The 23,950-nt window shown below is 53.7% G+C and overlaps 1 protein-coding gene across 4 annotated transcripts; it reads right to left on the minus strand.

The window, feature by feature from the left end:
• Positions 1–414: 414 nt before the first annotated feature.
• On the minus strand, positions 415–22,370 carry CIB2 (calcium and integrin binding family member 2). 4 transcript variants are annotated; one of them, XM_065906245.1, is made up of 7 exons: positions 22,204–22,370; positions 18,279–18,478; positions 15,562–15,596; positions 7,486–7,597; positions 4,292–4,439; positions 1,524–1,719; positions 415–1,044 (listed from the first exon to the last, which is right to left on the minus strand). In XM_065906245.1, exons 1-7 carry the CDS (start codon positions 22,298–22,300, stop codon positions 1,023–1,025), a joined length of 810 nt encoding a protein of 269 aa, XP_065762317.1. In that variant the 5' UTR covers positions 22,301–22,370; the 3' UTR covers positions 415–1,022. The 4 variants fall into 4 exon arrangements, with proteins under 4 accessions (XP_065762317.1, XP_065762318.1, XP_065762319.1 ...); XM_065906246.1 differs by lacking the exon at positions 18,279–18,478; XM_065906247.1 differs by lacking the exons at positions 18,279–18,478; positions 22,204–22,370 and adding an exon at positions 12,208–12,280 and having other exon boundaries at positions 15,562–15,576.
• Positions 22,371–23,950: the final 1,580 nt, after the last annotated feature.

The following is a 23,950-nucleotide window of genomic DNA, read 5'->3' on the forward strand; positions in this document are numbered from 1 at the left end:
CTCTCAGACCCCTCCTAACGCAGGCCCAAACCTGGCCGGCTGCCTGGGCTCAGCCTGGGCGCTGCTGCTGGGCGGTTTCTGGAGCCAGCCAGTGGGAACCTGCTGGCCATCCCTATGTGACTGGTCACCGTGGACCTAGCCCCATGCCTGATACAAATGTTCACTGGAATGACTCTTACTATGAGGGACGTGGAGATGATTTTCACCCAACATCAGCTCTTCGTGGGGCTCCCTAGGATCTGGGGCACAGATATGTCTCCTCTCAAGGACACAAGCACTGAAATAAAGTTGGTGCCAAAAGTGGGAAGGCAGTGCTTAACCTCAAGAGGTGAGGTGCTCATGGGGAGATTTTGAGGAGAAAAGGGATCAACCTTTCCTAACCTTGGCAGACACAGAGAACACGAAAGTGTTTTACTATCAGTTGTTCACAAATCTGTGGACAGCACACATCACTGAGGATTCCACGTCGTCGGGGAGGGCGGATGGGGTGGTGGTCAGGATGTGGACAGGGACGGGGACCAAGTCCTTGCACCCACGGTTCACACAGCTTCACATTGGGAAGGGCTGGGGAGAAGGAACAGATGGGCCCGGGGTGCAGCCCGGCTGTGAGTTCTAGAGAAAGATTGCATAGCTTGTTAAACCTTGTCCTATTTTTGTTTTTCCATTTGCCCTGGGCAACCAGGGTGCCTGCCCAGCACTTGGACAAGTCAGCACCCCAGCCCTGTTAGGGGTTCCTCCTCCCCTCCCACTGGGGCCATTTCTGATGGGGAGAGGACGGGGGAGTAGGGAAGGTGGGGGAACAGAGGGAGGGCCTGTGGAAGGCCCACGGGGACTGGGAAGGGCCCTGCTCCTCACATCCCCCCTTCCCTGGTTAAGGATTTTTTTTTTTTTTTTTTTTGCTGAAAGGGCCAAAGAAATGTTCGTGGGTGTAAACCCCAGAGGCCACAGCTCCGCTCCTGGGGAGCTTGGAGGTCACACTCGTGTGGGCACCGGGCTGGATGGTCGGCTTCTGGTCACTGTCCTCAGATCCGGATGTGGAAAGTGCTGGAAAGAAGGAAAGAGCAAGAGGGGGTGAGCGGCTCTGGACTGGGTGGGTAAAGGTCCTCGCAGAAACCCAAGCAGGCCCCGTGTCCAACCCCGGACAGTCCCTCTGGGAGGACACAGAGTTCATGAATAATCCACACGAGGGAAGGAAGGCCTGGAGGACCAGCCGTGCCTAAGCATCCAACCCCCACATGACCAAAGGGTCCCCAGGTCTTATCTTTCCCCCGAGAGTCTGGCCCTGCTGGGGACAGGGGGCTCACCAGGCACACGCTGAGGGCAGTGGGCCTGGAGCCTGACCTGCCTCCTGGGCCGCACGGGGCCTGCGGCGCCAACTGCTCTCAGGAGCAGCGAGGGCGCTCGCTTTGGCAGCACATGTACTAAAAAAAAATAGGAGCAGCGAGGGCCCTCAGCCTCGTGGGGGCTTGGCTGTGGCCCTCACTGAGGCCCACCCCACCCAAGCCAGCCCCTTGGAGCCGCACCTGAGGAAGTCCGGGGCCTTGGCAATCATGTCCTCAAAGTCCGCGAAGCCCAGCTTGCCGTCACCGTCGAGATCAGCCTCCTCGATGACCTTGTCGCACACCAGCACCACCTCATCCTCGTCCAGCTCCGACTTGGTGAGCCGGGCCAGCGTCAGCTCCAGGTCCTCCTTGCAGATGAAGTTGTCTGTGTTGAAGTCTGCAGGGAGGGGGTGGGGACACTCAGGCCACTCTCCTCCAAGCTGCTCACACCAGACACCTCCCCATGCACCCTCTGGGGACACTGGATCCTGGTCCTCACAGCCGACCGGGACCAAGGTGGGGCTTACCCACAAGGCACCTCTGAACACCACATTCAACAAACCCGCATTCACCATCTGCACAAAACCCCAGCACAACGACAAGCACAGACTTAGCCTGAGACACTTGGAATGTCCAAATCTGAGGCTTCCTGGGAACACGAGACCCAGGCCAAATGGCCCTCCTAGCTTTGCCCCACACTGGACTCCGTGTTCCCTCTAGAGCTAAAGAAACCAAGGCCCAGACAGGTCAAATGACTGAATCAAGGTCAGATGTCTGCTTGGAGGGGAAGCTGGGATGCTGACCAGGGCCTGGTTGATGCTAAGACCCACATTTTCTAAACTGCACCACATTGCATCTGGCCCCTAGCCAGACAAGGCGGTCAGGAGACTCAGAAGGCCCTCAGAGAAAGGCCCCATGCCTGGCTTTTGTGTACAAAGAGCAGGGAACGATTTGATTCTAATCCTTGGCAAAGGGCACTACCACTGCCCACAGCCCAGCAACACGTTCAGAGGGCCGACCATGCAGGCTCAAAGAGCGGACTCGGACACCCTTCTGACTGCTTTTCAACCCAACTATCAACTCTTTCTTCGTTTGTGCTGTTTCTTCTACCTGGAGGGCACTTTCCATGTATCTGTGTAGCAGACTCCATCAAGTTTTAGCTCAGACGCCTCCTCCTGGTTGGTTGCGGGCTGGGGTGGGGGTGGGAGGGTACTTCCTAGACATAAGGGCTCCTCTTGCCAAATGGCCAACCCCCTAGCATCAGTGGGAGTGATGAAGAGCACAACTGCTCATGTAAGCACTTCATGCTCCATCTCATTTAATTTTCACCACAAGCCTTTTCAGTGGGTACAATTAGAATCCCCACTATACAGATAAAGAAACAGGCTTGGAAAGGACAAATGACTTGAGGTCACATCCCTGCTCAGTGTTGGACCCCAGAGTCCAAGCTCCTGTCTGGCAACCTCCATGGTGCATCCCCACACTGGCCTATGAAGGGGCCCTGGGGCAGGCACAAGATAGGATACTTCTCTGCCCTCTGGTGGTGCCTCAGCTCTCTGGAGACTGTTCCTGTAGGGTTGGCAAGATGGGGAACCCTGTGCCCACTCTATATGAGGAAACTAAGGCCAAGGGAGTGGGTGATTCTTGCTAGAGGACAGGTCCCAGTTCCCCCCCAGCACCAAAACCCAGGTCCCCTTTCTCCATTCTACACCCCCATCCAGGGCAGCTGGGGAGCACTGGTTCTCCCTTCACCTGTCCCCATGCCTCCTGGCTGTATGCCCTGCACTTCCCCTCTCTGGCAGACGGCAGCCTCTCCCAGGAGCAATGTCCTAGGGTCCAGCATTAAGGGGACAAGGGATGGAATCTGAGAGGTTTTTTACTTGAACCTTGTGGGTGTAGTTTGTGGAGGGTAGACAAGGTGGATACCAAGCCTCTGCTGTGCAAATACAATGTGGGTGCAGAGATGTATGTAGACCAAAGTTCCCTGAAATAAACAGGACAACTAGAAAATGAAAAAACAGCCCAGTGGACCCCATTACCTTGGGATCTCCTGGCTGACCAAAGATGCGGGGGACAGGAGGTTTGTCTGTGGCTCCTCTTTTCCAGGACGGGTCCCAACCCCTCCTCGGGCCTCGGAGTTCCCACCTGAGCACTGTCTGAGGGTTTGACACCAGTCCCAGTCCTCCGCCAGGCTCACCGCGCGTGAGCTCCTGCAGTATGAAGGGCTCTCCTGTGGCTGGAGCAGAAGCCAAGGGCTTCGTGGGTGCTCGGCGCCCTCTGGTGGCCAGTGGGACAATGGGTCCTGGGCTGGGCTGGGGTGAAATGAGGTCACTGTATCTCCGGCAGCAGTTGCTGGAGTCGGGGTCGGGGGACCGAGGAGCCTACCTCTCAGCCCAGCCTCACCACCTGCAGAAGCCTCCTCTCCAGAACCCTGGCCTCTGCCAGTCTAGCTCCTCCAGTTCACACCTTCAGGATGCTGAGAGATCTTTTTAGAACACAGGGCTGCCTGGCCTCACCTGAAGCCCCACAGTGACCCCCAAACTCCTTGGCTGGCTCCTCAAAAGCCCAATCACAATAGCCTCTCCAGACTCACACCGTGCTCATCCCACCACAGTAGTCTCCCCCTCAGCTCCCCAAGCCCTGTTTGGTGGGCTTCCTTGAGCTCCTTACAGGCGGCTCCCTCTCCTGGGTGTGTCTGCCCGCGCTCTCCTGTGAACGAACTCCAGGCCCTGCTGAGGTCGCCACCTGTGAACTCGCCTCATGCTAATTGCCCACTCTACCTCCTCTGATCTCAGGACCCTGCAGGTGTCTCTCGGGTACAAGTTGTCCCCTCTGGCCACCGCACTGGACAAGCACTCTTCAAAGTGTTCTTGGTGGTGTCCCCAGGGTGGGAACCAGCAATAACCAGCGGGCCTATGGAATGCCACCATCACACACAGCTTCACACCCCTGCTCCAGGCCCGGGTTACCGTAGATCTTGAAGGCGTAGCTGGCCTTGAGCTCGCGGGGAGCCGACTCACAGAGCACAGAAAACATGTCAACAAAGTCATTGAAGGTGAGGTTCCCCTCACCATCCTCAGAGAAAGCCTCCACGATCCTTTCCTTGAAGGGATTCTCCTGAAGAAAACAACCGCAGCATCACCATGGGTGCAGGTTCACTGGGAGGACCCTGGAGCCCATCTGTTATGCCTCTGTGACCTAACCCCTCTGGGCCTCAGTTTCCCCATCTGTAAAATGGGAATAATAATCACACTTACTTAATTAGGCGGCGAGAGGGTTAAATGAGTTAAAAATAAGGTGCTGGTACAAGGCCTGGCACATTATGAGAAAAGCCAGGCTGGATGAGCTATAAGCTGGAATCAAGATAGGTAGAAAAAACAAAAACAACCTCAGATATGCAGATGACATACTAATGACAGAAAGTGAAGAGGAACTAAAGAGCCTCCTGATGAGGGTGAAGGAGGGCAGTGAAAGGTTAAATATTAAAAAAAACTAAGATCATGGCATCTGGCCCCAATACTGCATAGCAATTAGAAGGGGGAAAGGTGGAAGTAGTGACAGATTTCCTCTTCTTGGGTTTCAAAATCACTGCAGATGGTGACTGCAGCCATGAAATCAGAAGACAATTGCTTCTTGGCAGGAAAATGATGACAAAGCTAGACAGTGTGTTGAAAAGCAGAGACATTACTCTGACAACAAAGGTCTGGATAGTCAAGGCTAAGGTCTTCCCAATTGTACTGTTGTGACAGCTGGACCGTAATGAAGGTAGAATGCCAAAGAATTGATGCCTTTGAACTGTGGTGCTGGAGAAGACTCCTGAAAGTCCCTTGGAAAGCAAGGAGATAAAAGCAGTCAATCAAGGGAGATCAATCCTGAATATTCACTGGAAGGACTGATGCTGAAGCTCCAGTATTTTGGTCATCTGATGCAAACAGATGACTCATTAGAAAAATCCCTGATGCTGGGAAGGATTGAGGGCAGAAAGAGAAGGTGTCAGGGGATGAGATGACTGGATAGCATCACCGATGCAATGAACATGAACTTGGGCCAACTCTGGGAGATGGTGAGGGGCAGGGAGGCCTGGCGTGCTGCAGTCCATGGCATCACAATGAGTCAGACACAAATGGGCAACTGAACAACGGCAGCAACAAGACCCAGCTCTAGGGAGAGCTCTCCAAGTGTTACGTTCTGTTATATTGTTCAGACGAGCAGGGGGAGCTCCGCAGAGCCCAGTGCACCCACTGGAGGCATCGCCTCTTCCAGCAGGAGCAGGATTTAGTCCCATTACCCAGGGAGTACATGGAGGCTCCTGCCTTGACATGCAAGAGAAGACAATGTTCCTGAGTCCAAACTCATACTTCTCACTGCACAAAAGGCCAGTATATCAACAGACGAGTTACTGGGGCAAGGGCTAGCAACTTTATTCAGAAAAGCAGCAAACTGAGAAGATGGCACTCATGTCCCCAAGAACCATCTTGCCTGAGTTAGAATTCAGGCTCCTTCTACACCAAAGGGGGAGGGAGTAAAGTGAAACATTTCCTGGTTCCCATCAGCCTCCGGAGTGAGTGAAATGAAGTTGCTCAATTGTGTCCAACTCTTTGCGACCCTGTGGACTGTAGCCTACCAGGCTCCTCTGTCTGTGGGATTTTCCAAGCAAGAGTACTGGAGTTGGTTGCCATTTCCTTCTCCAGGGGATCTTCCTGACCCAGGGATCAAATCCAGGTCTCCTGTATTGTAGGCAGACGCTTTACCGTCTGAGCCACTAGGAAAGTTCAGAGGGGAGGTATTAATTTCTTCCTCCCCGAAGTCATTCACAGGTGGCCCTGGTCAGGATGTTACCTGTGAGCTAAACAAAGATATTTTAGCTTAATGCTCACTACCTGGGAGGCAGGGTTCCCAGAGATGGGCCACTATGTATAATTTAAGCTTAGAGGCAATATCCCTTTAGTGATTAATTTGGAAGAGAATATAGAGGTTGTTCCCTACTACTACAGCTCTCAGCTCAGACCAAGATCATGGAGGCAGAAGTGGGGCTCCAGGGGTTGGATAACTGGGCCTGGATCAGAGAATCACTCAGATCCCAGGCCAGCAGTCACCCAACTCCTATGAATTTTCCTAGGCCAGCCCACAGGGAGGTGAGAAATTATACCAACGACTCCTTCCTCTGATCCCAGCTCACTCAGGGCCCATCTCTCCTGGAGTTCTCTACCGTAGCTGGGCCGGCACTGGGCCACTCCACTCTGTGCCCAGCCCAGCAGAGGGGGCTGAGAGACAACCCCATGGTTCCTCCCAAGTGCCTCCTACCCTCGAATGATCCTCTGAGCCTGGGCTCAAGCCCCTGCTCTAGGCCAGGCTGGCCGCTGGTCCAGGGCTGAGCCTGTGACTTACTATCCCTGAGGACTGAGGTCACAGCCTGGATACAGGCCCCAGGTGGATGCTATGTGGACCCCAACTGCATACCCTGACCTCAGAGTCACACATATGAGACCTGGAGAGGGGCTATTTGCAAAGACCCACAGCAATGTGCTCTAGAAACCCAAATGCTTTCTTACTGTCGAAGTGCAATTTCTGTGTATTATATTAATAAGTAAGGAACTCGGGAATAAGTAAGGAAACTCTTAGGTCAAGTATACAAACAGTTTGAGGACCAGCAGCATCAGCCTCACCTGGAAGCTTATTAGAAAAACAGGTCCTTGAGCCCCATCCCAGACCTACTGAACCAGGACTGGCATTCTGACAAGATCTCAAGGTGACTCCTGTGCACGTTAAAAGTCTGAGATGGGATGCTATGGACGACTGAGAGACTACAGCCACGCGAGGAGGCGGCTGGAAAAAAATTACCATCAAAAGCAGACACACACAAGGTCTGCGAAGGACAGCAGCTGGGCCGCCTAACAAAGGGGTGAGCAGGTGAGTGCAAGCTAACAGCCTGCAGACCAGGGGGCAGCACTAGTCACAGCACCCTGACGGAGTCCTGCACACGTGACCCATTTACTCAGAGTGCAGATGAGGAAACTGAGGCACGGCAGGGGGTTCAACTCAGGTCTAGGGGCTCCGCGGCCCCGCCAGCTGGAGGGGCACACTCCCCCAGCCCCCAGCCCCCCTGCCCAGCGTCCTCTGGCTCCTCCCAAGCTCTGCCTGGCAGCGGCGGCTGCTCGAGTACCCGGAGCTCCGGCATCTGGATGATGAGGCTCATGGGCACGTGGACAATGGGGCTCTTCCTGTAGTCCATCGGGACGAGATTGGGGGCCAGCTCATAGAACCGCGCGTGGAGCCTGCAGGGGAAGCACAGAGAAGGGTCTAGAGAGGACGCAGGCCCCAGGGCCCTCAGAGGCCCAGTGCTGCCCTGTCTGCACCCTACTTCCCATGCTAGGGACCCACTGTGGCCAGGAGCCTGGGAAGACCATCTCCTCTGGCCACAGGGTATGGCATCTGTGAGGAAGGCAAGTTCTGCCCAGAAACCCTCACATCCCGGGAAGCCCCTGAGCCTGGGCCACCCACAGCCTCTCTCCAGCTGGGAGCTGTTTGGATGGAGCCCACTGCCCTGGGCCTGGTCCTCCTCGCTGACGGGTCGGGTCCCCAGCTCCCTCCCATCCTCCTGCCTGGCTGAGGAGTCCCTGGAACACAAGCCCACTTCCATGTTGCGTGGACTCTCAGGGTGCTGCCAGATGGGGGGATAAGTGTCAGGGGCATTGACTGGGGGGCCGTGGTAGGTAACCTGCCCAAGGTGAGGCCAGGGTTGCAGGGACCTGGATTGAAGGGGCCCATATCTCCTGGGGCCCATCTGCCCTGCTACCCCCAAAGCCAGAGCAACCCTGGTCTTCTTCTAAGCAGCCTGACCCAGTGACACACTCCTAGGCCCATCCTTAGCAGGCCCTTCAGCATAGCCACCCAGTCCCCCACCAGGTTCCACCCAACTCTTGTCGCCTGGCTGCCCGGCCCTCTCCATCAGAGCAGGTAACTGCCTGCCCAGCTCACAAACCCGATGTCAGCTACTGGTTAGCAAGTGCTCACTCGGTGCCCAGCTCGGGATTAATCCTGTGTGCACTGCTCTACAGTAAGTCCCCAACACACGAACCTTCAAGTTGCGAACTTTTAAAGACACGAATGTGTGTTCCCACGTCCAATCACCTAAGTCAGTTCACGAGACTGCCGTATATTGTCACACACATGCATCTCCTACAAGTGGTTGTGTGTTTGTGTCCTTTACTGTACAGTACCGTATAGAGTACACTAGTACAGAATCTACGTCAAGCTAGGTCTGCAAAAGGATGGACCTCACTGAACTCCTTGCTGTGCAACAAGACTCATTCCGATACTGATGAAGGCCTGAAAGAATGGAGGCCCAAAGAGAGGATGGAGAGAGACAAAAGGACAAAGAAACTGAAGAACCGGAGAGATTCATGACACAGAAAATGGCAAGGGGATTTTCTTTATTTGAGGAGGCACTGTTGGCTGCTGAGGCACAGGACCCGATATAGAAAGTACAGCAAGGTTGCGGCAGCTGTTCAGAACGTGATCTAGTGCTACGGTGTCATGAGAAAAAAAGAGCTGCTACTCAGACATCACTGGATTATTTTTCAAGAAGGTAGATAGAACTGAATCAGCTCGGAACAAAACCATCTGTGCCATCAGCGCCAGGCATGAGTGAGGCTGCAGTTTGCCCTCCACCTCCTATTGCTGACGACCCTTCAGCTCTGCCATCTCCCACCTCCCCTCTCTCCTCCGGTCAGTGACTCTTCTCACCTGGTTGCTCGATGCCAGGCCCTGTGTGCCAGCTATTGTACCATGCTACTGTACTTTTCAAGGTGCTGTACTGTAAGGTTAAAAATGTCTTATTTTCTGTATGTGTTATTTGTGTGAAAAGTATTATAAAGTTATTACAGTACAGTACTACATAGCCAACTGCTGGCTGGGTACCTTCTCTGCTCTCACTTCTGGCATCGAGGAAAAATAAGCCCTATTTTATACTGTCCCCAAACAAGGAACCAGGGCTCTGATCACCATTTATGTGTCTAGTATCATCTGCTTTTGAGGGGACCATCACATTTCCCATTTGACCCAGGCATTTAGGATGTGATGGGGTGTTTCTGGGGGTTGGCTTACACCTCCAGAATTACGTGGGGTGGCTGCAGCAGGAGTATGAAGTCAGACTGAGGCTGGAGCCCTGCCTAATCCCCTCATTAGCTGCATGGCCTTGGGCAAGCGGGTTAACCCCCTGGAGAACAGATTTCCAAATCACTAAAATGGGGATTGTGCTACCCTTCTCACACCTGTGGGGATTAAAAAGGATGGTGTTAGTAAAACCACCTTGCCTCAACAGATAGCTATTAGCACACTGCCAGCCATGTCAGTGGCTACCTGGAAAGAGGGGATTTGGGAGAAGGTCTCTGGGCACTGGTGGAGTTGAGGAGGTGTCTTCTGGGGTGAGAAGGCCAGCTTCTGCCCCGGGGCATGGATCTGTTCTGATTCCATGACTAAAGTGATACTGGATTTTTTTTTTTTTTTTTAAACTCAAGGAGAATTTGAAAAGATGAATCATTGCGGGAGAAACTCCAAAACTGTCACAGAACTGCATTCCTGTCACCTGTCCTCCCAATGAAAGGCACTACTGAATTCAAGATGTACATATCAGTTCCCTCCTAAGTCCCAGGAGTAGAAATGATAACCTATGCTTGATATCTATGCAACTTGAGCTGGTCTAGAGTGTGAGGCAAAAAAGCAAAGGCCTCCCAGTTTGTTTTAGGAAGTTAATAATGCTGTATGACCCTTACACGTACAGACGCAATAGTCTTATAAAATAACATCAGTAAATCAGGTCCAACAGCATTTGAAAGAATAGTACATTGGGACCAAGCAGGATCTATTCCAGGAATGCCAGGAAGGATCAATGTTTGGAAATCTGTGACTGCAAATTGTATTAATAGGCAGCAAACAAATATTTCAATCAACTTGATGGCTGCATTTTTGATGAGATGACTGTACGGACGCAAACAAACACCTGAAGAGCATATACCACATGTTTACCCTGATGGGCCCTGTGAGGCAGGAGCAGAGTGATAAGAGGGAGGCCAGCTTTCACTTACCACTTTACCTACTTGTGAATTGCCTCAATTTTTAGAGTATTTATTAATAAAAAGTATTTTAAGGTACATATTAATTTTCATCAATAAAAAATTAAAATCCTTGGGACTTCCCTGCTAGTCCAGTAGATAGGGCTCAGTGCGTTTACTGCCAAGGACCCAGGTTCAATCCCTGGTCAGGGAACCAAGATCCTGCAAGCCACGTGGCATAACCAAAATAAAAACTTTAAAAATCTTAGTCAAACATAAACAAAAAGATACTCTCTATCTCAAATCAACACCCAACATTATACTTAAATGACAAAGTCCTATAAACATTCCCATATAAGTGGGGTTCCTAACCATCACCATTGGGGCCTCTCTAGTGGCTGAGCGGTAAAGAATCTACCTGTAATGCAGGAGACACAGGTTCAATCCTTGGGTCAGGAAGACCTCCTGGAGAAGGAAATGGCAACCCACTCCAGTATTCTTGCCTGGGAAATCTGACAGAGGAGCCTGGCGGGCTACAGTCCATGGGGTCGTCAAAGAGTCAGATGTGACTTAGCAACTAAACAACAACACCATCACCATTATATAACATTTCCCCTGGGGCGTGCCAGTCAATGTTACTAGTCAGGAAAATAAAATAGTGTGCTTAAACTTTGGAGAGGAGGAGGCGCATTATTATTTGCTGGAAAACTAAGAATAACCAGTTTAAAAACTATCTGAATGAGAAACAGCTCAATAGCTCTTCTATGTGATAGTTTTTCTATCAGTATTCACCTATCCAAAAATACTATATAAAAAAGATCTGATTCACAATACAACCCCCCAAAAAAACTCAAAACAACTACACAAAAATAATATGAAATGTGTACAAAGAAAACCATGGAACTTTACCAAAGGATGTAAAATAGGGAGTTAGATAACTTTCCTGATTGTAAAAAGGCTTATTACTATAAGGATGGCAATCTTCTCTTCATTTTCCTATAAAATGAATACAGTCTTAATTGAAATCTGCAAAATATTTGAGAACTTGTCAGCCTGATTCAAAAATCTGTTCAGAAGAACAAACGTAGGAGAGTTGTGGGGAGACCATGAAGAAAGAGTAGTTCAGCAGATGTTTGCCCCATTGGATGCGAAAACTGTTTAAAGCTACAATAAATAAAACCGTATGGAACAGACACTGGTAAAGAAGAGGCAACCCAAATATAGTATAAATGAGATTAGTCCATGACAAACAGCATTTGAAATTAGTGAGAAGATGAATTCTTCTGGAAGTCACAGATGGGTTGGTGGTCCACACTCATGACTAGCTTTCATGTAAAATAATGGTTTAAAATTCAGTTGATAACATTTACAAATTAAACTTACATGACAAACCTTGATTCCCTGATCACACTGAGGCTTGATTTCCCCAAGGTCACAACCAGTTGGGGCTTAGGAAGAGCTTTTCTGCAGATCCTGGTCCTAAAACATCCCCAGCAGGGTACACAGGTTCATTTCGTTGCAGTGCATGTTGGCACAGGCCGGCAGCAAAGTTTGAGACCCTTGGGATATTCAATAAATGATTTGGGGACAGAAGACAAGAAAGACATAACAGCCAGTGTGACTGAGGAAGCAGGGAAATAGGGACTCAGGTGTGGCTGCTAGAGAGCAATTAGAAATAAAAATCAAAAGCCTGAGAAATGTCCACATCTTTTGATCCAGAAATCTGTTAGAAATGTACCCTAGGGAAATAATCCCAGCAGTGTGGGTTATATGTCAAGGTGTCCCAAGAATGTGCCCTACAGTGCTAATCATAACAGTGAAACTTTGCAAACCTGTATGTCCAACTAAATGAACTGAAGAGGTGGTGAGATCATTTTTTAAATCTTATCTATCTTCACAAGTCGCCTAAAAGGAAAAGAAATTTAAAGCGGATTACAGAACAACCTGATCAAAATTTCCAATAAACACACACACAAAGGGAAGCTACTTGTACACTATGTACCTAAAGGTCAAATATATCAAAATGATAATAGCTGTTATTTCTGGGTGGCAGGATTGCAGATAATCTTTTGTTCTCTCTTGACCAGCTTTATTTTCTAATTTTCTACTGTCATCACATAGCACAGGTGCAATAAAAATTAAAAGTAACTGAAACAAATCATGCAGAGTTTTTAAATGGTTGAGAAAATAAAACAGAGGGTAAAGTAAGCATAGGCAAGCACCCCAGGTGCCAGCTGGGTCTCTGTGCTCAGGAGCACCGGCGACCTGGAGGCTGGGGGAACCACCTACGGCGAACAAGGCGGCTGAAGGTGGGGCTGCCCACTCAGGCTCCGCATCGGGGGTGGAGGAGCTGTGCCCTGGGGAGCAACTGGATCCACCCTGGGGTGGGGGAGTTGTGCATGTGAGTAGGGAGGAGCGGGGGAGGGGAGAATTCCCCAATGGGTATCTGAGACTCGGTATCACTGACCCGGGGCTGCCAGAGAGCTTGGTCCCAAGCTGCAAAGAAGAACCTGCTGCTCACGTTTCCTCCTTGCCATCTGGTCGCTACTCAGGGTGCAGCTCACCCAGAAACCCATCCAGGTGGGGGTGGGAATATAGCGCTGGAAGGCCCCTGGGAGGAGGGCCCTGGGCCTCGCTCTGCCGCTGGCCTGGCTTGGTGTTGCTGGCCAGGGTCTCGCTCCGTGTTCCCTGGACCTGAAATGTGAACAGTGTGCCTGGCAGGGGTGGTCAGTCACACCGGCTCTTGCCGGGGCTGAGAGAGAAGGCTGGAGAAAAGCCAGGAGACTGAAACTGGAATTGAGCCACTGTGGCCACGCCTGGACACATAATCCCACACGCTGCCCGGCCTTACTGCCCTTCCTGAGGGTGGACAGGTGGGTGACAAAACTCCAAGGAGCCTGTATTATGCTGAACGATGCTGTCACCCCTGCCCTTCCAGACACTGGGGCCCATGGACAAACAGTGCCAGGGGCACTCTCATTCCCACGCCACAGAGGTGGCAACTGAGACACGGCAGGTACCACAAGTCGGACCAGATCACAGGGTTCCTGCTCCCAGGGCTTCACCCCTCCTCCACCCCACCCGACCAAACTTTGCAGAAAAAGCACCAGGTCTGGTCCCCTGTGAGTGCTAACACAGAGGTGAGGCCAGAAGGAACCAGAGACAGAGCAGACAGCGGGGGACTCAGCGAGGTGTCCAGGCACCAGAAAGGGTCCTTTCCCCACCTGATGGACCCAAGCCTGGGTTGAACTGCAGGGGCTGGTACAGAAGGATGCAGAGCTGGGTGGGCCAGGGCTGTGGGGAGCCGGGAGATCTCCTACCCCTGCTCAGACCACCTACCTGCCTGAGATTGATCATCTTCCAATAGAGCAGGGTCCCCCCACAAGAGCCGATCAGGTTGAATCCAATTCTTGGCCTGGCCTGTGAACCACCCTCTTGCCCCGGGCAACCCTGCTACTCAGTGAGACCGCTGTGGATGGGGAAGGTAGAAGCAGGTCTGTGCCCACTGCTCCTAGCCTGGAATGTTCTCCCCTTGGCCAACCCTACCTATCCTTCATCTACACAATCTTCTAGTGCTTCCTGGTGCCATGCCCAATGCCAGGTGTGAGGAGCCTGCATCCTGAATGACTGCAAGTACGGGGGGGAACTGGGACCGGAGCCATGAGCCCATAGAGCCCCCTAAGAGGCTTGCAAAAGCAGTTGGGGGAAGGTAGCTGGGAGCTCACAGAGCAGATGACTCTGGAGTGAGTCTTGCAGGATGTGCAGGAACACAGCGGGGCAGCCTGTGCAAAGGCCTAGGGACAAGCTTTTGTTGCCCGAACAAAAATGGCAGTGGGCCTCACAGGACGAGCAACCTGGGCCTGGCACGTACAGAGGCGGGGGGTGAGGATGGTGGGAGCGCCCTGCAACAGAGGATTAATGTGGTGAGGCTTAAATGAGGATCTGTGTCAAGAACTCTAAAAGGTAAGAGGTGCCACTGGAAGGGCTAGGGTGACCGCTGTGTTGTTCTGAGAACCATCTGTCCGGATGGGAACCCCAACCCACACATCACTTAAGCTACAGACCAAATTCCATTATCAAAACACACACCCTTGCATTCCTCCTCTCAGTCATGCTATGAGAGGTATCATTACCCCCATTTTATAGAAGAATCAGAGGCTCAGTAAGGCTCCAAGCTTGTCTGAGGCCAGAGCTGGGAAGCGGAGCCCAGGTTTTCGCTGATGCCAAGGCCTGCAGGCTTTGCCCCTGACTCTGTCTCTCCAAGGTGGTAGGAGTGGGTGTCCCCACCTACGCAGGGGACAAGCTGGAAAAGCAGCCTGGGCAAAGGAAGGAACGAGGGACACTGTCTGAGCAGAGTGGTCATGGCAATGACAGACCACAACTCCCTCAGGTAGTATAACAGGATCGAGCCCCAGCCTGCCCATCGACCTCCAAGGAAAGCGGTACTGAGACCATGCTGGCTTACAGTGCCACCTAACACTGCAGGCAGGGGGGCCTGGTAAGGCCTGTGGGACCGGGTTTCCTGGCATTCTATGAGTCCTGCCCTCCATCTCGTCCTGGAGCTCTAAGGCTGCCAACAACCTTCATCTCTCCTGTCTAGGCCCAACCCATACCCAAAGAAAGGGACTGTCCTGGAAAGAGACTCTCAGTTGTCAGCTCAAGGGCAGTGAGGGCACCCTGCCATGCCCCTGACTTCTGGACCTCCCAGGGATGGAAGGATATCAGAGCCTGAGCGCGGGGGCTCTTAGGAAGCCCCGTCTAATGACAGGGACCTCCTAGTTGGATAGGTCTCAGGGGGCAGTGAAATAGCAAGGAGCCTGGAGTCAGAGGCCAGGTCTTCAGTCCCTGGCTGGGGAGACTTTAGCCAAGCTACTCAGCCCCATCTGTAAAGTGAGGATAAAAGGATTCTCCTATTACAAGGGCACAGTGAGGATTAAGTGAACATGTTCCTGAAACCGCCCACCATGGAGCCTGGCACGCACTCGGTAGATGTTCCATTCCTGGCAGAAGGATGTGGGCCAGTTCCTGAGTTCACACAGCAGCCCACACGAGGCTGCTGCTGGAGGCGGAAAAGCTCGTCCCCAGCTTGGACGGACCCTGCACACCCTCCCGTACCCCCCGCCCCCAGGGTGGCCAGCCCCACCCCTGCCCCTGCCCCCAGAGGGGTGAACAAGAGCCACACTTACTTGAGGATGTCCTTCTTATTGAAGAAGGTGCAGTCCTGTGGAAGGAAAACACACATACAGTCGGCTGTATGGGCCCCGGGCCCCTTCCTTCCGCACAGGCACAGCCACCAGCCCTGCTGCCCCGGCCCGTGGAGGGGAGCAGTCTAGTGGGACCAGAAACCGCCTCCTGAAGCTTCTGACCTGAGCCAGGGAGCTGAGCGCGTCCCATTGCGGGCCTGGGAGGCACACATCGGGGGAGGGCATTTGGGGGACCGATGGAGAGTTCCGAGGTGGATGCCATTGATTTGAGGGGCCGGGGGATACCCTGCGGGAGAGGGGAGTGGCCGGGAGATGCTCAGGAGACAAAACAGGAGTGAGGACCGCCATGGCATCGCACTGCCCAGCTGCAGGGGCCACGTCCACGCGGCAGCCCCTGAGGATGGTGCCTTGAGGAGCAGTGGGTGGTGTGTGTCCTGAGGGGCCGCGGGCAGTAGCCCCCTGCTCAGAGGCTGAGAGTTCCAGGCACAAAGACTGAAGAAGCCCCAGCATCTACCTGGTCTGTAGCCACAGGCACAGCTGAGGCTAGAGAAGGCAGTGGAGAGGCTGGCGTGTGGGGGAGGAGGGCAGGGAGGAGCTGGCAGCATCTGGACGGAGGCTGGGGTGGAGGTTTCCCCAGGTAGGCATGACTCAGGGTGGGGGCAGGACTAGGTCCAGAGGTCACCCAGATTTTAAACTCTTCTTGGGGGTCCTGCCTTTGTCTGGATAACCTGACCCCCACAGTCACGCTCCTGTCCACAGCCCAGCCTGCCTGGTGATGACAGCTACTATGCCAGCCTGGTGGGACGTATGGAGGGGAAAAGCACCCAGCACTTCGCAAAACGCCCAACCATGAAGGGCTTTTATGCTTATCCCCTGCAGTCTGGCTCCTCTGCCTTGACCTGTTGTTGGAGCGTGAGGGAGCCCATAGCCGGCGGGGCCTCCTGGGTAAGCTGACCACAGCTGGCTCTGACGAGGAGCTAACGGCCACAGCCCAGGCGTGTAGACAGCCGGGCTTGCACTGGGAGAGACCTGGAGCAACTGTACAGCACGTTGAGAAGGACCCAAGGAAGGAGGCCCACTGGAGGCACACCTAGGGTTTCCAGTGGGTGCCTGAAGGAGCCAAAAAGGGAGGGTTGGTGGTAATTTCCAGCCCCCACATGTCTGTCCTGAGCTCACTGCTGCTCTGCAGGAGTTACACTGAGGACCCTCATGCTGCCTGGCCCTTCTGAGAAACACAGGAGCTTCTGCTGGGGAGGTAAGGGTTTGCTTTCAGCAATAGCTCCTCTGTAGGGTCTAGAAAAGGCTCAGGCTGAGGCAGCAGTGCCCCCTCTGCACCCCACGGGGGCAGAGAATTCCCTGCCCCACAGGCATAAGACTCAAGACAGGATGAACACTGTGTGGGCTGATTTCTCAGGAGACCCCAGAAACCTGAAACAGGCAGCAAAGGCCACCCAGCTGGGTCTTCCAAGTACAGACTTCTCTCAGCCCCACGGCTGCTTCTATGGCCTGAAGCTGCCCAGTGAGAAGGGTCAAGGTGCTTCCAATCAGCATGGTGGGGATGTCAGGGATGAATGTGGAAGAGGTCCCAGTTCTGTTCTCTCTTCCCCCGCCTATCCTCTTCCCCATCCCTTCCCCTCTCTTTTCTCCTCTCTCCGATCCCCTGGGTTGCAAAGGAAGTATCTGTGTCTTGATGTGTGAGTTTTATTGGCAACAGATGGGAAAGCTTCTCACATGACCCTAGTCCCTTATTGCAACTACTTCCATCTGTCCACATCAATGGTCCTCAAGATGTGGTTCCTGGACCAGCCACATCACCATCACCTGGGGACTTAGTGGAAATTTATATTCTTGGGCTTCTCTCCAGACCTACAATCAGCAACTTTGGGAAGGTGGGGCCCAGCAATCTGCATTTAGAAAAGTTTCTTCTCATGATGCTGATGCTTGCTAAAGTGTGAGGGCCTCTGCTCTAGATCAGAATCACTCGGGGACTGCTTAACTCCCTGCGTCCTCTCCCATCACCACCAACAGACCCCAGATCAATTATGACAGAGTCCCTGAGGGTGGATCCGGGCACCAGCAGTTTTCAAAGTCATCAGGTGACTGCAACGTGCAGCTGAGAACCACACCACAACCAGTCCATGATTGTCACGGGTTGGTCAGTAGGCACTCTGAATATCCAGTCTTGTTTAGTTCTCATCACTAGCACACATGGGGTAGGGAGTGAGGCATTACCTCCCCATTTTGTAGATGGGAAAACTGAGGTTCAGCAAAGTTGAAGAGCTTGCCCTAAGTCGCACACACAGACCAGAGGGCTGGGCTGGAACTCAGGCATATGTGCTTCTTGACCACTGCCCGCTGACAGGAAACAGAACCGCAGTCCACCCAGGGCAGTCCGACACCCACCACTCCATCTCCTGTTTCCGCTGTGTATTCCCATATGATACACGGTGCGTGCGCAATACAGACTGGGGGGGATGAATGACCAGAGTTTTCCACATAAACCTTCCTTCCACAGCAGTTACATTAGCAATTCGCTGGCTGGGGAATATCTCACTGAAGGCATCGGCCCTCCTTCACCCAACCTTTCTCCTCTCTCTGAACATTTAGACACGGCCATTTCTAGGTTTTTAACATTACCAATAAAGCTGCCATGAACCTGTTCACTGAGTGATGTTTTGCTTTTTCATCTGTTGACTTACTTCCCTGGAACTCATCCCAGGAAGGCAGCTCATGGAGGAGGAACACGGCAGGTGCCTTAAAAGCTTCTCAGGGCTCTGAGCATTCTGGCAGCGGAAAAGGGTTAATAGATTCAACTTCTCATCTTGCTTTGGATCCTTAGGCAAATCAGTCTCCTTTTGGAACCTCAGTGTCTGCATCTGTAAAACGGCATACTGCCTCTCTGAAAGGGCCAGTGAGAGAAGCAAGTAAGCTAAGGTGCAAGACACAGGCCACAGTTTATGGGGCTTCCCTCCCCATTTTGGACACTCCATCCAGCGTCCCATGTCCCAAAGGCATCCTTTCAGAGCTCTGTGTCTGTTCTCATCCTGAAGAAAAAACACAAACCCTGCCCACCTTCATCTGCTCAGCTACCCAAGGAGTTAAGAGCCCCAGGTCTGCAGGAACTCTTCCACATATTCCATGAGAACAAATGTCACTGCTTGGCCCCTGCCAGTTCACAGGGATAGGTCTTCAGGGAAGAGTTCCAGCTCAGGTTAGGGTCACAGAGGCTAGGAGTGAGGGATGGAGGGGGCCTAATTCAGGCGAGGTGGGCCCTCAGGACTCTGGCAGCAGAAGACAGGGCAGGCTGGGTTTTTATAGTAGAAGGGCAAATGTTACTGCAGTTAAGGCTGGAGTTCCTCCTCCAAGCATATGTTCATGCTGCTCTCCTATCTGCAGTGCCTTCCCCACCTTGTCCAGCTTGTCCAAATCCTTTCCATGTTCCAAAGTTCAACTCAGGAGTGCTTTGCCCAGGTAGCCTCCCTGCTGTGGTCCCGAGCCAAGTCACAGCCAGCCCCAGCTGCAGTGGGTTCTCCATTGGGTTCTGTCATCGTAAGCCTGGGCACCGCCCAGCCGACCACCACACAGCTCAGCTGATCCCCACAAGAACCCTTGACACGAGCACTGCAGAGCTGGTATCATTCCCATTTAAGAGCTGCAGACACCGAGCCCCAGAGGAGGACGGTGGCTTACTAAAGTGTACAGAACTACAGCCCCTCCTTGACTTCAAGCCAGGATTTCAGAATCCCTGGAGTTCCTTCCCTTCCTTAGAACTGTGCTTTAACAAGTTTTCATCCATCCATCCATCCATTCAATGCTCTCCACAGCCTTTTCTGTACCTGAGCGGGGGACACACAGGAAATGGGATGGAGAGTGAACACTGATGACTGGGTATAAACCATTCTGTGGCCACAAGAGGGGCCGGGGGGAAGGCATCAGGGAGCCTGTCTCCCAAGGGCAAGGCCTGGCATGGACAGAAAGACGGGCCAGACTGGGCTGGTGAAGAAGTGAGGGGAGGGCGCCAGGAGAACACGGCCAGAGGTGAGGCCATGCTTGGCTAGAAGCCCTTGGGTGTGCCTGGAGCTTGGGGTGCCAGGGAAGGGGTGAAGAATGAGGCTGGAGGCTGGCTGACCCCAGACTAGGCTGGGGTGAGCTCTGCTCTGCACTCTGCTTAGGCTATCATTCCAAGACACTGCGAAATTCCAGGGGGAGGAGAGGGTCACACCCATGTTTTAGGAAGATCCAGCACATCCTTGACCCTGCACTTCTGCTCCAGGCATGCAGACCGAGAGATGGACAGCTCCCTAGGGCCTCCCACAGCAGCAGAGGGTTGGATAATATGCGTACAGTGCAACTCTGAGCCCAGGAATTCTTTTTTAAAGAAAAACTTGCTTTACAATGGGGATGCATGCTGTGTCTGCTGAAAGAAAATGAGAAGGAGGGAAGGGAATGGAGTAAAGAACTGAGGGATTGTGGTAGCAGCGTGTGGATGGAAATTACATCCTCAGTTCACCTGAGATTGAGAGGCCTGGCCCCTTTCCAGCTGTGGAGATGGAGGAGGGGATCCCCAGGTGAGCCCCCAAAGAGGCTGAGTCACAGGACTTGTTCTTGACTGAAAACATGGGCCACAGCAGAGCAAAGTGTCAGACCAGCTGGAGGAGCAGTGGCGGCTCCTGGGGAAGGCAGTGGGCCCTTGGCAGTTTGAGGGGTCGGTGGAGAGGGTGGGGGGGTGGGTTGGATCTGGAAGGTGGAGAGGTGGTCTGGGGAGACACCTGAACTCTGGGGATCCGGACTGGGGAAGAGGGCAGGAAACACTGGGGATCAGTTGGGGGAGGTGTGGCTGTTACTTGGGGTCACCCCCAGCCAGTCCTGGCTGGCCCTGGCCGGTTGGAGAGTCTCAGAGAGGGAGACGCGGGGCTCTCCGGTTTCACAGCTCTCACTTTTCCCACCGAGCTCAGCCTCTGGCAAAGGATCAGAACCCAGCACTGGGCCTGACTCCGAAGGGTAACTCAACGCCAGGCTGGACTGAGTGGGAACCACTCCCCACCCCCGTGAGGGGACTCTTCTGAGCATGGTCTACCTGCTTGCTTGGCCCCACCTGCAGGTCTTTACCCAAGCGGTCCCCTTGGCCTGGAAAGCCTCTTCCAGGACCCTGATGAGCAAAATCCTACCGATCTTTCAAGGGTCTGTGCAAGTGCTGTTTTATTTCCAGACCTACCATTCAAAGCAAAGCTCTCCTTCCCTCCAGGTCTCCCACTGCCCCCTAGAGCCCTCCCCTAGAGCACACTCACCGCCTGCCTCTCTCTGGAGGTGAGGGTCTGTTTCTGCAGACAGCGAGGGTCTTAAGGATAAAGAGCACACACAGCCCCCAGCCCCAACAAAAGGATTGAGCCTTGAATCCACCAGTCAAATGGATGCATAGAGAGTATCCATTACAGCGCTGGGTACACCAAAGGCACTCCACCGATGTGGCACCCCCTACTCCTCAGGGCCTCACATGGAGCTGAGAAAGTACTGTTATTGACAACCAGCGCTTGCAGGAGCAAAAGGGGTGCCCACATCAGAGGACCCATACTTCAAGCTTGATTCTGAATTGTTCACGAAGGCAAGGGGCAGCCATGGAGAGACCCTGCTGGTGTTCATCTCCCCCAGGCATGGTCCACACAGGCCACAATACTGTCTAGACCCCTCTGCCTGGCAGAGCCTGGAAAGAAGCATCAGAGTTGGGCCTGGGAGGATAAGCAAGATCATTTGAAGACTAAGGAGCAGCATCCCTCAGAGAATGGGCAAAAAGAGTGGGGAAAGAGCCCGGTGTGTCAAGGGAAGGAGGATAGTTCTGCAGGGGCTGCAGCGCACGGGGCAGGAAAGGAGCCTCGGCAGGCTGGCCAGGGCTCTGGGCAAGTCAGGAGTCCAGGCTCCATCCTGCAACCACAGTGAAGTTTGCACATGGGTGGGAGGGTACTGGGATCTGATCTGGACAGCTCCCTAACTTTGGAAGCAGGAGGACCTAGGAGGATCTAAACGGGTGGTTGCTGGGGCCTAAGGGAGCTTGAAGTGACCATACAAGAATGGTACCTGGCTTGCCTTCTTGCACCAATTACTTCCATGCTGGGGCCAGAGGGAAAGATTCCAATGGGTAACAAGACATCCCCAACCCAGAATCGCATTTGGGGACTGACGTGCTTCACTTCCAACCCAGCTCATTTTTGCTGTACAGACTCACTCTCCTTGGCGGCTTCCCGGGTTTTGAGGGGTGGGAGAGTCCTCCCCCCAGCCCACGTTTTAGAACTCCATCTCAGCGCCAGTGTGGGCTCTGGGATGAGTGGTCGGGAAGGGGTTTGGGTTCAGATTGGGGCCAAGAGCAAAAAGTCATTGAATGAGAGAGAGAAGAAAGGGGAGCAGAAAGAGACACGCCTGCGAGAATCTTCTAACTGGAAAGCTGTTTCATTCCTCGGGTGGGGAAACTGAGGCTTGGAGAAGTCACCGGCCCAAGGTCACGCGTCGAGTTGAAGGCAGAAGCAAGGTTTGAACCTGGTGAACCGGCTCTCGGAAGGCCTTGGCAAGCGACGGGAAGAAGGGAGGGAGACGAAGGGCGCCGCTTCGGGATCCGGGGGCGGCCAGACTCACCTGGTAGTTGTCCAGCTGCTCTTCCGTGAAGATGGTCTGTTTGTTCCCCATGGTGGCCGCGGCGCCGTCGCTCGCCCGCCCGGGCGCCGCCTCCCATCCGCGGCCGCCGGAGCCCCGCGGCGGGCAGCTTCCGACGGCCGCCGGACCCGCCGCCCCGCCCCGCCGCGCCGCGCCGCGCCCCGCAGCCCACCGGAGGGGGCGGGGCGGGGGCCTGGAAGGCGGGGAAGCGGACCCGGAGCGCGGCGACTCCGCCCCGCGGCCGGGAGAGGGAGGGCGCCGGGCTCCCGGCTGCCGCGCGCCCCGGGTCCGCCAGGGGGCGGCCTGGCCTCGGGAGGCGCTGCCCGGCCCGTCTGGCGCCCGCGCCCGCGTCGGCTGGGCGGACCCGGGAACTTCCGGCCGCCGGGAGGCCAGGGGGCGCGGGGCTGAGGGTTCCGGGCCTGGACCGATCCATTTGAGGGGTGCAGTGGGGGCAAGTGGGTGATCTTGGCGCCCCTGCAGCTGGGGCGCAGGGCGTCAGCGCGGAGCAGGGGGAGAGCCCTGGACTGTGAGTGTGTGGATGCAGCCAGGGCCCAGTTTTGCCAGCGTCTCACAGCCTGACCTTGGGACCAGCCCCTCCGCGGAAAAGGAGGGAGTCTATCGAGATGAACTCTAAGGTCCCTCCTGGCCTGATCTAGCCTTTGACCACGGCCTGGGCAGAGTATCTCAGGCCTTCTGGGTCCCTTAGGGAGGAGGACGGGATTTGCTTGTCTTTCTTTGAGCCTTTCGATCCAAACGTGGGACTTGAGGGGGTTTAAAAGACTGGGTGCAGAGACTTATTGTGACAAAGGGCAGGGCATCTCCTGTGGCTTTTAAAGAAACGCCATCCACTGCAGCAAATGGAGCCACCACTGACTAGGTACCTTTTACGGGTCCAGCTAACACATTGGTTATTTCTAATCCCAGGATAGCTGCTTCTGTAGGTATTATCTCCATTTTACAGGTGAGGAAACAGGCTGAGAATCGTTCAGTAACTTGCCCAGGGTTCCACGGCTGGGAGGTAGCACAACCTGAGCTAGACTCCAGCACTGGCTCAGCCCACACCCGGACTTTGATGAGAAGGCCGGGACTTCATGCTTTAAGATAGGTGGTTTGTTTCTTTAACCACTGAGAGCAGTGCATCAGAACCACTTGGGAGGTTCCACCCCCAGAGTGTCTTGATTTAGTTCTCCAGGGGTGAAGAAGGTGGGCGGACAACCAGTTCCCAGGTGATGCTATTGCTGCTGGCCCTGGCTTTAAGTTTTGCTAAGGCTGAAGGTCGGGGTTCCAATAGGAGCAGGGATCTAAGTTTGGCAGATGACCCCTGGTATTTCTGCATTTTCCTTTTGTATCTGAGGTTCCTGGTTGGGGTTTTCTGACACTATTTTGCTACCCTCTGGTGAAAGTAGCAGCCATCAGCTAAACAGACAAGCCTCCCTGTTGATAGGGTAAGAGTCATCAGAGGCATAATCAATTGCTATCAGATGGGCAGGAAACAATTCAGAAGCCCAGGGGATGGCTGACCAGCCTTCGGAGACCGCTTCACCATCGTTCATTTATATTAGACATTTATAGTGGACAGCTGTGGGAAAGAAGGCCATATCTGTGACCAGAGATTCAGAGAATGTGGAACTTTAGAGCAGAGACAGGCCTTTATAAGATTCTTTCCATCTGTAATTCCTCTTTCTCCCACATTAGCGTTGAGGAAACGGAAACCTTTTCTGAACCACAC

Source organism: Muntiacus reevesi, chromosome 15, assembly GCF_963930625.1.
Source record: "Muntiacus reevesi chromosome 15, mMunRee1.1, whole genome shotgun sequence".
Taxonomy (NCBI): domain Eukaryota; kingdom Metazoa; phylum Chordata; class Mammalia; order Artiodactyla; family Cervidae; genus Muntiacus; species Muntiacus reevesi.